The sequence below is a fragment of the Malurus melanocephalus genome, unplaced genomic scaffold (assembly GCF_030028575.1).
Source record: "Malurus melanocephalus ecotype Western Australia unplaced genomic scaffold, MMel_1.1 scaffold_13, whole genome shotgun sequence".
Lineage (NCBI taxonomy): Eukaryota > Metazoa > Chordata > Aves > Passeriformes > Maluridae > Malurus > Malurus melanocephalus.
This window is the reverse complement of record NW_026623245.1, coordinates 787,582-798,357: the sequence shown is the minus strand read 5'-3', so window position 1 is coordinate 798,357 and position 10,776 is coordinate 787,582. Positions and strand designations below refer to the sequence as shown.

Genomic DNA, 10,776 nt, shown 5'->3' with positions numbered 1-10,776 from the left:
CCCGGGAAAGCCGCTCCTACCTCATGTGGGTTTTGAGCGCCGAGGGCTGTGAGAACTTGGCCTGGCACTCGGGGCAGCCGTAGGGCTTGTGYCCGGTGTGCGTCCTCTCGTGCAGGCGCAGGGCGGTGCGGGAGCTGAGCCCCTTGCCGCACTGCGGGCACTGGTGGCGCTCGCCGCCGCCCTCGTGCACCTGCAGCACGTGGCGCCGCACGTCCTTGCCGCGCTTGAAGCGCTTGGCGCAGAGCTCGCAGGGGAAGCGGCGCTCGCTGCTGTGCACGTGCCGCTGGTGGCTGCGCAGGTTGCAGCGGTTGGCGAAGGTCTGCGCGCACGTCTCGCAGCGGAACTCCGGCTCCGAGGCGATGCCGTGGCTCTGCCGGACGTGCTTCAGGAAGCTCTTCTCGTACAGGAACTCCTTCTCGCACGTGCCGCACTTGAAGGCGCCGCCGCGCTTCTTCTTGTCCTCCTCGGCTTTTGGGAGGTTTTCCGGAGAGGAGCTCTCGGCTTTGCCRGAGCTCTCCTCCGGCTCCCGCTCCCCTTCCTCGTCCTGCTTTTCCTCCTCTGCGTTCTGCTGCTGCTCCCGCAGCCTCCGGGTGTATTTTTTCTTCGGGATCTCCACAAACACCTTCCTGCCCGCCAGCCGCCCGCTCGCTCTGCGGATCTTGGCATAAGGAGCCTTYGGCGTTTCCTTCTTTTTGTCCAGCTTCTCCTTGGGCTTGGCAGCTGGCCCCTCAGGAGACRCTCCGGGACTGGGCTTGGACATGGGGGAATCCAGAGGGTCCCGCTCAGCCTCCACCGCTGCTGCAACGCTTGGGTGGGTGGCACCTTCCTCCTCGGAATTCTGMGATTCCGAGAAGTTCTGCAGCTCCAAGAGCACGGATTCCAGCATCTGCTTCTTCAGCTGGAAGCAGGTCTCGGAGAGATCCAGGCACTTGAGCTTCTCGGCGATCTCCAGCATGCGCTGCACCCTGTCCTCCTCCACCTCCACGCGCGCCGTGTACACGAACTCCAGGAAGGAGGCGAAATCYGCCACCTGCACCTCGTTGAGGAACACGTTGCTCCGGGGGCCGTCTGCGGACTTCTCATTGAGGAAAACCTCCTTGAAGAACTTGCTGGTGGCCGCCAGCACAGCCTTGTGCGCCGGGAATTCCGCGCGGACGCCCTGGTACTCCACGCTCACCGTGACGTCGCACAGGTGGCCCAGCAGCCGCAGCTGTTGCATCTCGTTCAGCAGGTTGATGGGAGAGGACTTGGATTCCAGCAGAACGGGATTGCTTTCCATCTTTCTTCTCCCTGCCAATGAGACCCCGTGTTAATCAGCGGAATTCCGATTATTCGCACTGGCCAAAAGCCACAGCTCATGGAATTGCTGAGGTTGGAAAGATCATYGAGTCCAACCCATCAACAAAACCATGGAGTGAATCTGAGCTTAAATCCCAACCCTGATTTCTTTGGGCTGTCGGAAGCTGGGATAGGGATGGAGCAAGCAGAGCTGGATCCAAGATAAAGCACTTGGAATTRTGGAATGCTTCTAGTTAAGGCATGTGGAATTGAGGAATGATTCCTGGCCTTATCAGGCAACAAAAKGAAGGCAAGATTAAGCAAAAGTTAATTGCAATCCTAAAAATCTCTGCCCAAACACGTTTTCCCCAGAAAATTCCAAGTTCTTACATGATGGATAATGATATTCACACACTGAAAATCCCYATAATTATGGAAATTCCTCAAAATGGACTTAGAGCCTGCACATTTTTAAGGCCCATTTCCAGCATTCCATTCCAGCATTGTTCAGGTYGGGCTGTATTTATTGCCCAGAAATGGCTGAAGCTGCTCTAAGCTTTGTAAAAGAASTGAGGACTTGGGGTGTTTCCCCAAATGTTTGACCCCAGAACCAACTGTATTTCCATGGATTTGAAGATGCTCTGTTGAGTTTAACATTGTTCCTACTGAAATCTGAGGAATTTCTTTCAATTTCCTGGGAATTAAGTGATGTCTCACTCAATGCCTTATAAAGAATCGATGATACCAAAATGCTACTTTTCTACCCCAATAAAAAGATTTTTAACTACTTTCCATGTTATTTCACAACTATCCTTATATCCCATTTAGGCACAGTCTATTCCTAGGAATACATTCCCTTCCACATGCAAAACTGGCTGGAAAGAGGCAAAAAGCTCCAACCCAAATGGGAATGGGGAGAAGATTCCCAAGTGGCTGCTGCTCAAGTCATGGAGAACCTCCCCATTGCCCACTTCCAATGCCCGTTTGAAAGGACCCTGCATCACACAGGAATGTTGAGGTGAGGGCAAATAAGGGGAGGAAAGGGGAAAACAATGGGAAGGAGAAAGGGGGGAGAGAAAAAAGGCGAGGGGAAAAGAAAGGSGGGGAAAGGAGGGGAAAAGAATGGGAGAACAGGAGGAGAGGGGAGGAATAAAGGGGAAAGAGGAGAGAAAAAGAAGGCGGGTGGCACCACCACGCCACGGCTCCCGCACTCACCGTTCCCAGCCCGTTCCCGGTCCGTTCCCAGCCCGTTCCCAGCCCGTTCCCAGCCCGTTCCCGGTCCGTTCCCGGCCGCTGCTCCCGCTCAGCCCCGGGCGCGGCCGGAAGCGCTGACGCGCCACGACCCCGGCCCGCCCCGGCACAGGCGGCGGCGCACAGGAAGTGACGACACGATGCGCGCCGACCGTTGCTTGGCAACGCGGCCTCCCCCGCCCCCAGCCTTGGCATTCCCAAATCCCGGCCTTTTCCCCAGGGAAAGCCGAGCGAATGAAGGAAAGACGGGTTGGGCGGCACTGACAGCTTTATTAAAGGAGGAACCGGTGATTTACAGCGGCGGCACCGCGCTGTTTGTATAAACACACACGCACATGTACACACACTGCCCTGCCCATTCCCAATGGGATGCTCCCACGGCTTTGGRAAAAATAAACTTCTGGACAGATCTAAACATTTCACTGGAATAAATACCCTGATGAGGAATTACTCCTTTACCACCTGTAACCCAGCTCTCGAGGCAGCTGCAGGGATCACTGGGAATGATTCCCTGCATTCCAAAGGATAACTCCCAGCATTCTGCCTCAAGCCGCCCATTTTGGGGGCTAAAACCGAGTTTATAAATACAAAAGGGARGGGTCAGTGCTCCCGGTGTTGCCAACACCAGGTGCCACATGTGCTGCCGGTTTAACACTTTCTGGTTTATAAAGTTTCCCGTGGTCAACTGACCAAATTTTCAGCATGGAATCTCCTTCCGGATGGGCTTCTGCAAAAGTCTCTATTTTGGACCAGTTGTGGTCTTTTTTTGGTGTGAGGTCGATCAAGAAGCTTCTCCAGTGTGCATTCCGGTCATGAATCTGGGAAAAAAAATGGGAGTGGGTCAGGAAAATAATTAGATCTGATTTTTAACTATCAAACATTTAACTTTATCCAGAACTAAACCCAACAATTTTGGGATAACTCCATGATCCTGTGCTCCAAGGCTCAACTCAAACACAAACAAAACTCTTTTGCCAGCTCTGAGCAGATTTTCTGGCTCTGCTGCTGTGGAATGCTTCCAAAATCAGCTGGAATTGCAGCACACAGGCAAAATATTAACTTGGAATTGGAAGGGAACCTCCTGTTCTGTCTTTGCTGTCACTTCCAGGACCTGGAGGTCCCTGGAAAGAGCTGAGTTCAGCGTTTATTGGAAAGCTGGAAATGTGTGAATTCCTATGAATGTGCAGCATGAGGTCAGATAAACCATTGTGCTATGGGGCCGGCATGAGGGCTGAAGGATTGGAGACTCTGCAGTTAATCCATTAAAAATATCCAAAATCTTGAGTCCTTCCTCAAACATTTTCATGGAATCATTTATCAGAAGATCTCGGACACTGAGTCTAGCCTTTGATGACCATCAGGAAGTGCCAGTCACTTCCAGGGATGGTGACCTTTTCTTTCCCTAGGATTGGGAGACAACTGGATTGGCAGCCAGCAGTGGGAGCTGCTGTGCCGCTGCAGGAAAATTCCACAAATTTCAGGAACAGACTTTGAGATGGCTGCTCACGGCCCTGCCCTAAAAATCATCCCGCACACAGGCCCTCTCGAGGGCTGGAAATCCCTGCTTCCAGGGTGACACTGGCACCCTGGAGGTGGCATTAAGGGCCAGGAAGATCCCAGGGGATGCCGTACCGCCACGTGCCGGCGCAGGGTGGACATGTCGGTGAAGCTCCTCTCGCAGGCGCGGCACCGGTACGGTTTCTCTCCGGTGTGGATGCGCTGGTGCCGCCGCAGCGCTCCCTGCTGMGTGAAGGTCTTCCCGCACTGCTCACAGAAATACGGACGGGTCTCTGCAATAATGGTCCCAAAAARMSATWGAGTTAGGAGATGGYAGRAGATAGCAGGGGSCTCTTTGGCCCCAYASTGGAAGTGTTTGAGGTTGGAGKGGGCTTGGAGCAACCTGGGATAKTGGAAGATGTCCATGGYAAGGGGTGGAATGAGATGATCCCTAAAGTCCCTWYCAACCCAAACCATTCCATCATAAATATTTCCTAGGATTTGCCAAGGCTACAGCCATCTTCTACTCCAAATTCCTTCCATGGCACAGGCCAAGACCTCAGTTTTTTGGGAAAGCACCATGGATACCACACAACATTCCTGAGCTCTGTTTAGTGGGCCAGAACCCAGATGAGCCCTATTTCCCAATGGAATCGTCATCCCTGGAGGTGTCCAAGGAATGCCAGGAYATGGCACTCAGTGCTCTGGGCTGGTGACAAGATGGGATTGGGAACAGCTTGGACTCGATGACCTTGGAAATCTTTTCCAACCTCAGTGATTCTGGGATCCCCAAATTCAGCGAGCCATGGGATGAAATGTCCCCACCCACACTGGTAAGTGCCACAAAGCCACCATTTCTTTTCCCAGCCTTGGAATTACCTGCATGGACATTGCTGTGCTGGGCCAGGGAGGCTCTGAGTCCAAAGGTTTTCCCACAAACCTTGCACTTGTAGGGTTTGGCTCCCAGGTGGCAGCGCTTGTGGCACTTCAGGTACTCGTTGGTGGCGAAGTGCTTCCCACACACGTCGCAGCAGAAGAGGCGCTCTCCTGAGGACACAGAAAGAAGGCACTGGAATTCTCCTACAGGAATTTTGTCCTTCAGAACTGGTCTGCAAATCACAGGACCMAGGCTGGAAAAGACCTCCAAGGTCACTGTGCTCGGTCCCCACCTTTGGCAACCAGTGCCACCTCCAGGTGTTCCTTGGAGACCTCAAGGGATGGAGACTCCATACCATTCCAATGCCTGACAACCCTTTCCAGGRAGGAATTCTTACTGATGTCCAACATGAACCTCTCCTGGCATAGCTTGTAGCTGTTCCTCTCATCCTATCACTTGTTCCTTGGGAGYAGAGCCCAAATTCCCCYGGGCTCCTGTCAGGGAATGATGGAGAGCAACATCCCCTTGGAGTCTCCATTTCTCCTGGCTAAAAGTCCTTCTATCCCTACTAACTCCTTCCTGTTACACAGATACATTTCTGTGAGTTACCAAGGGCATTTTTTTCACATCCCAACCAGCAATTCCTCTCAGTAAACCAGGAAAACGACGGGAAAACCATGTAGAATGTTTAATTCCCACCTGTGTGTGTCCTTTTGTGACCGGTGAGTTTTCCCTTGTCAGCAAAGGAAGCCCCGCACTCCTCACAAATGTAGGGCTTCTCCCCAGTGTGGGATCTGATGGAGACAAAACACCAATGATTATTAGTTAATTAGCTCCTGATCCCTAAAGGATTAGATACTCTGTTTGGGTTTTACATGTAGTGGGAAAAGTAAAATCTGCTCCCTCACAAAACAGTTTCCAGGTACAGGATCTAGACTCCAGCAGTAAAATTCCCATTAACAATTTACCTTTTCCTCACTTTCAAGCCTTACAAAATCCACCTTTTCTTTCAGGAGTTATAGCTAAGAGCATGGGAAGGGAGAAAGCAGGGGAAATAACAGAAAGAGAGAATCAGAAAAATCTGAGCCTAAAGTTTAGAATTAACTTATTCCAACCCCAACAAGATAATGTCTARATCATTCCTGATTTCCAGCTGTTAGGAGAAAGGGTTGTCATCAATCTTGCTCTGGAGAAAGATGGGAAATTCCATGGGATGATTCAGCCTCTCCTGGGAGAGGACACATCCACACAGACACCACCAGGGAGCAACTCATCCCATCAAGCTCCAGCCGAGCGGCGCRGACTCGGAGTTACGCATGGAGATGAAATCCCACGGCAATTCCTTGCTCCAAGAGCGAGCATGGCTCAGGATCCGCATCTCCAAGGTCCCTTACTCACTCTTCATCACTAAGGGCCATCTYGGGATTATAGAGCCTGTCCCAAATGACGGATACTCCTTGCAAGTTTGTACAGGGTATCCATGTCGAAATCCTGACCACACGGAGACAAAGCCTTTGCGTAGGGAATTAATCACAGATCCCACTGAACACGATATCCTGGTGCTCCTGTTCTAAGGAGCACGCCTCAGCTGGGAGGGGGAAAGGAATGGGAATGGCTGGAATCTGACCTGGTATGGATCTTGAGCTGGGATGGTTGAGCAAACCTGGAGTGACAGACAGCACACTCATAGGGCTTCTCGCCAGTGTGCGTCCGCATGTGGAACACCAGCGCCGTGCAGGAGCTCAGSATCTTCCCGCACACGGAGCACAGTGGCCGCTTGGCCCGGCCCTCGTGCTTCCGCACGGAGTGAGTCCTCACRTCCCGCTTCCTCTTGAAGGTGGCCTGGCAGAGACTGCAGGAGAACCGCCTCTCCTCGGTGTGGACACAGGCGCGGTGCTCCTTCCAGCTGGTGTAGCTGGCGAAGCCCTTGCCGCACACCTCGCACTGGTATGCCTTGCCAGGTGGGCTCTGGTGTGCGTCCCGGCAGTGATCCACATATTTTTTCCGGGAAACAAACTGGTCCTGGCACTTGTCACACCGGATCATGTAGCTGGATTTCTTGTTGGTTATGCTTTTATTGGCCTTCTTTAGTTTAAACCCTGGTTTGGGTTCTTCGCCGTCCTTCTTGGTTGAGGTTTCATCCTCCTCTTCCTCCTCAGAACATTCCTTGTTGTCCCTCCTTCCTTCAGCTTCTGAGTATCCCACATCTTCTTGCTCCTCGCCCTTCACACTCATTCCACCTTCATCTTCGTTCCCTCCTTCAGCTTCCTGGGATTCCCGCCTCTGTTCCTCTTGCTCCTTGCTCCTGCCTGCTGCAGCAACAGATGAATTCCCAGGATCTTCCTCACACCTCGAGGTTTCTGGTGTCCCATCCCAGGTCTCTCCACTGGGACCTTTGTCACAGCTTGTGGGGTTTGCTCCATGTGTGGGTGGAACCACCATCCAATAGACAGGCAGGAGTTTCCTCTCTTGCCCACACTCATGGATTTTCCTGTTAAAAATGGAGCAGAACTTCAGTAAGTTTAATTGAAACTCATTAAAATTAATTGTTTAGTTGTTTCAATTSAGGTCTTGGGGGAAGAGTAATTTCCTTTGAATTGTTCCTTGCACCATTTAAGAAATTCACAGAATGTTTGGAAAACCCAAAAAATAGGGAGATTTTGGGAAGAGTTGGGCAAGATAAARACAATTCAAATGCCTCAGTTCATTAGGATCTGTATTTGTCACCTGAGCAGGAATGTAGGATGGACTTTCCTCCAAGGCCATGAAATTCTGAATTTAAACCAAAGGAAAGAGAGATTAAACGCCCAGATAGAGACACAAAATTCCTATTTAAAACCCCAAATCTGAGGATTCCCCAGAGATCTGATTGCACAAGTCCCCCTTAATCCAATGGGAAATTTCCTTAACTCCCCATCCCAGAAATCTCAGTCCAGTCATCCACACTACGAGGCCACGAGAAAAGTCCCATTTTCACCATGCTTTGAGTCAGATCCATGGCATCCTGCAACTAAGGCAGGAAGGCCTTCAGGAATGATTTCCCCTGGAATTCCAAGGAAGCACATTCCCAGGAATGCYGTACCTGAGGTGGGAAGTGTAGGCAGCCCTGTGGGCAAAGCTGGCGGGGCAGTGCTGGCACTTGTAGGGCCTGTCCCTGGTGTGCGTGCGGATGTGGACAGCCAGGCCACACTTGGAGCTGATGGCCTTGTCACAGTAGGGACACGCCTGGGATTCCTGCTTCYGCTCCTGCCCCCTGCWCAGGGAATGGCCATCCTTGTTTYCCAGGTCGATGACATCCACACTCGGTCTRCTAGGGGAATGTGTCTTGTTGCACTTCGGCAGCTTTGGTGGCCTGGATTTTGGGGCTGGAAAAGCCGTGGCCTCCTGCTCCAGGCCTTCTGCTTGGCCTCCAATGAGCTCATAGTCCGCCAGGAGCTCCTTATGCTTTTGCCTATCCCAGAGTTTCCTCTGCACGGGAATTGCGACAACCTGGGAAGATTTCCTGGAGTTGTCCTCTTGCTGGATCCCRGGCCATTGTGATCCTCCATTTTCACCCCTCTGCCCTTTCAGGTGGAGGCTCAAATCCAGGCCCTTCCTGCCYTCTGCCTTCACTTCTTCACAGATGTCAAGCAAATCCTTGCATTCCAGCCTTTCTGCTATTTCCTTCATCCGCTGGAGTTTTCCCGCCTCGATCTCCACCTCCGCYGTGTACACAAACTCCAGGAAGGAGGTGAACTCCTCCGTGTAGATGTCCTGCAGGGTCACTGTGCACTTCTTGGTGTCCAGCATCTCCTGGTGCAGGAAAAGCCCCTTGAAGTAGTTGCTGGAAGCTGCCAGGACAACTTTGTGAGCCAGGAATTCCTCCTGAATTCCCAGGTGCTGGGTGAGGACCGTCACGTCGCAGAGGTGYCCAAGCTGGTACAAGGAATGCAGAGCCCTCAGGAGGTTGGGAGCAGCAACCTTGGATTTCATCAGGATTTTCTTCTTCTCCATCCTGCCAGAAGAAACAGATAAATTTTGCAATGACTTTTCCTATCTTTCCATTCCAGTATKGCAGGAAAAGCCCAGAGGAATTCTGTGCCCTAATTCCTTGTTCACCCTGCATGGGCTGACATGTGGAATTTGAGAACCACTGAGAYTGGAAAAGATCTACAGGATCAGCAAGTCCAACCTTTCAACCACCTCAACTAAAACATCTYCAGGATGGAAACATCTCCAGGAGCAGGAAATTGAGGGAATATGGGYAAAAGAGGTCTAAAAGAGGCCTAAAATCTATTGGAAAAGGATTGTTCACRCCTGGATTCCTACTGTGTAATTCCCACAGCCAGCAGGGATCTCTGCAATGCGCCCAACCCAATACCTGCCAACTATTCTGGAAGGAGTGCAGATCCAGATTTCAGCTCCAAAATCCACAGGAGCTTCCAGTCCACCTGCTGCCTCCATGTTTTCCAACAGGATATCCCTGGTTTGTGTGCAGGGCTTAAAGAAATCAATGAGAGAAGCACGTGCTAATTTCCTGCTGCTCCTTTTCAAGATTCCCATCTGTGATAAGATTCCGATCCATGCTCCCACGGGAGCTCCCCTAACACCAGGATCTGACACTGAGCCTGATGGGAGAGATAAATTCCAAGATCATCTCTGAGCTCAGCTGCTTCTGAGCAAAACTGAAGCATCTTTCTGCAAATCCATTAATTCCCACTTTTCCTTTGGAAAAAAACCCAAGATTTGGTGTTTTCTGTTCCCATTTGGAAGYTGATCTTTAGTTTTACAAAGTGCTGCCGAATCCCAAAGTCTCCAAAACACTCACTCCAAGGATTTAAATGAAAACAACACTGCCCCCTTATTTTATGGATTTGTTTGTAACTTCTTTCCAGCTTTTTTCTGGCAACATGGGAATAAATACTTTTAAAATGTGCACACGTGTGCAAGATCTGCAGAAAGCGTAATTAATCTAACAGATTGATTGCAAAACCACTTTAATTGCAGCAGAACTGATGCAAAACTCAAGCCATATTTCAATTTAATTATAGAATTCCTGAAAGGAATTGGAATAAGAGGGTATGGGATTGATACAACTGGAATTACTACAATTCCTTTGAAAAATAAAGTCACTCTGAATCTCTGAGAAMACATTTATATTTACCTATTTCCATATAATTTTTAACATGAGGTAATTAACAYGGTAAAGGGWGAGCTTTTTAGGAAGGACTAAATAYTCCCAAAAGAAAATCCTGTTATCCACATAACACCACCCTGCTTTTTGCCAAGGATACACAAGCCTTGGTTGCTTGATTTTTCTCCCAAGTCCTTCCAATGARATCTTAAGTTTCTCTTCAGAGGAGGAAAGAGGAAGCTTTTCCTCAATTTATTTTCCCAGGAAGGATTCCTGAAACTCACAGTAGCTGCAAGTGCACCTACAACAAAGGGCTCCAGCAGGGATCAAAATGAGAATCCTTGGAATATTGATGGTGGAAAGAAGAGTCTTAAAGATGGATTGTGATAAAAAAATAAATTTACAGCAGTGAAACAACAAGATAGAGCATCAGCAGGACATAAAAAAACAGTTGGAGTTATTCAATTGTGCTAATCCCCTGGAAAATTCCAACATGATGCAGATCCATCAAATTATGCAGGTCAGGAACTGTAACAAGTTTCCAGCCTGTTTGGAGATGTCGGGATGGATCAGCTCAGGAACATCCAGAGCATCTCCATTTATCCTCTAGAAATGCTCCAGGAAAAAGAACCACCTGAATTTATCCTCTAGATAATTTCTATTTATTCTCAAYAGTCTCCAGTTATTCTCCAGAAGAAAATTTCCATTTATGCTCCAGAGCATCCCTAGTTATCATCCAGAATAAATCCTCATTTACCCC

The 10,776-nt window shown here is 50.0% G+C and overlaps 2 protein-coding genes across 3 annotated transcripts in view; both read right to left on the bottom strand.

The window, feature by feature from the left end:
* The window catches only part of GZF1 (GDNF inducible zinc finger protein 1), a 7,381-nt gene extending 4,740 nt beyond the window's left edge, over window positions 1-2,641 (bottom strand). The window contains exons 1-2 of the mRNA XM_057381867.1: window positions 2,494-2,641; window positions 21-1,290 (exon numbers count right to left, since the gene is read on the bottom strand). Coding sequence (XP_057237850.1) covers window positions 21-1,279 — 1,259 coding nt within the window. The 5' untranslated portion in view covers window positions 1,280-1,290; window positions 2,494-2,641. The remainder of the gene's footprint in view (window positions 1-20; window positions 1,291-2,493) is intronic.
* Window positions 2,642-2,787: 146 nt separating this feature from the next.
* Window positions 2,788-10,776, bottom strand: part of LOC130582882 (zinc finger protein 135-like) — an 8,631-nt gene continuing 642 nt past the window's right edge. Inside the window, exons 2-7 of one of the 2 annotated variants that reach the window (XM_057381834.1) lie at window positions 7,986-8,897; window positions 6,531-7,394; window positions 5,603-5,697; window positions 4,906-5,073; window positions 4,162-4,319; window positions 2,788-3,347 (exon numbers count right to left, since the gene is read on the bottom strand). In XM_057381834.1, coding sequence (XP_057237817.1) covers window positions 3,108-3,347; window positions 4,162-4,319; window positions 4,906-5,073; window positions 5,603-5,697; window positions 6,531-7,394; window positions 7,986-8,896 — 2,436 coding nt within the window. In that variant the 5' untranslated portion in view covers window position 8,897 and the 3' untranslated portion in view covers window positions 2,788-3,107. The remainder of the gene's footprint in view (window positions 3,348-4,161; window positions 4,320-4,905; window positions 5,074-5,602; window positions 5,698-6,530; window positions 7,395-7,985; window positions 8,898-10,776) is intronic. The other variant, XM_057381842.1, reaches the window with a different exon arrangement.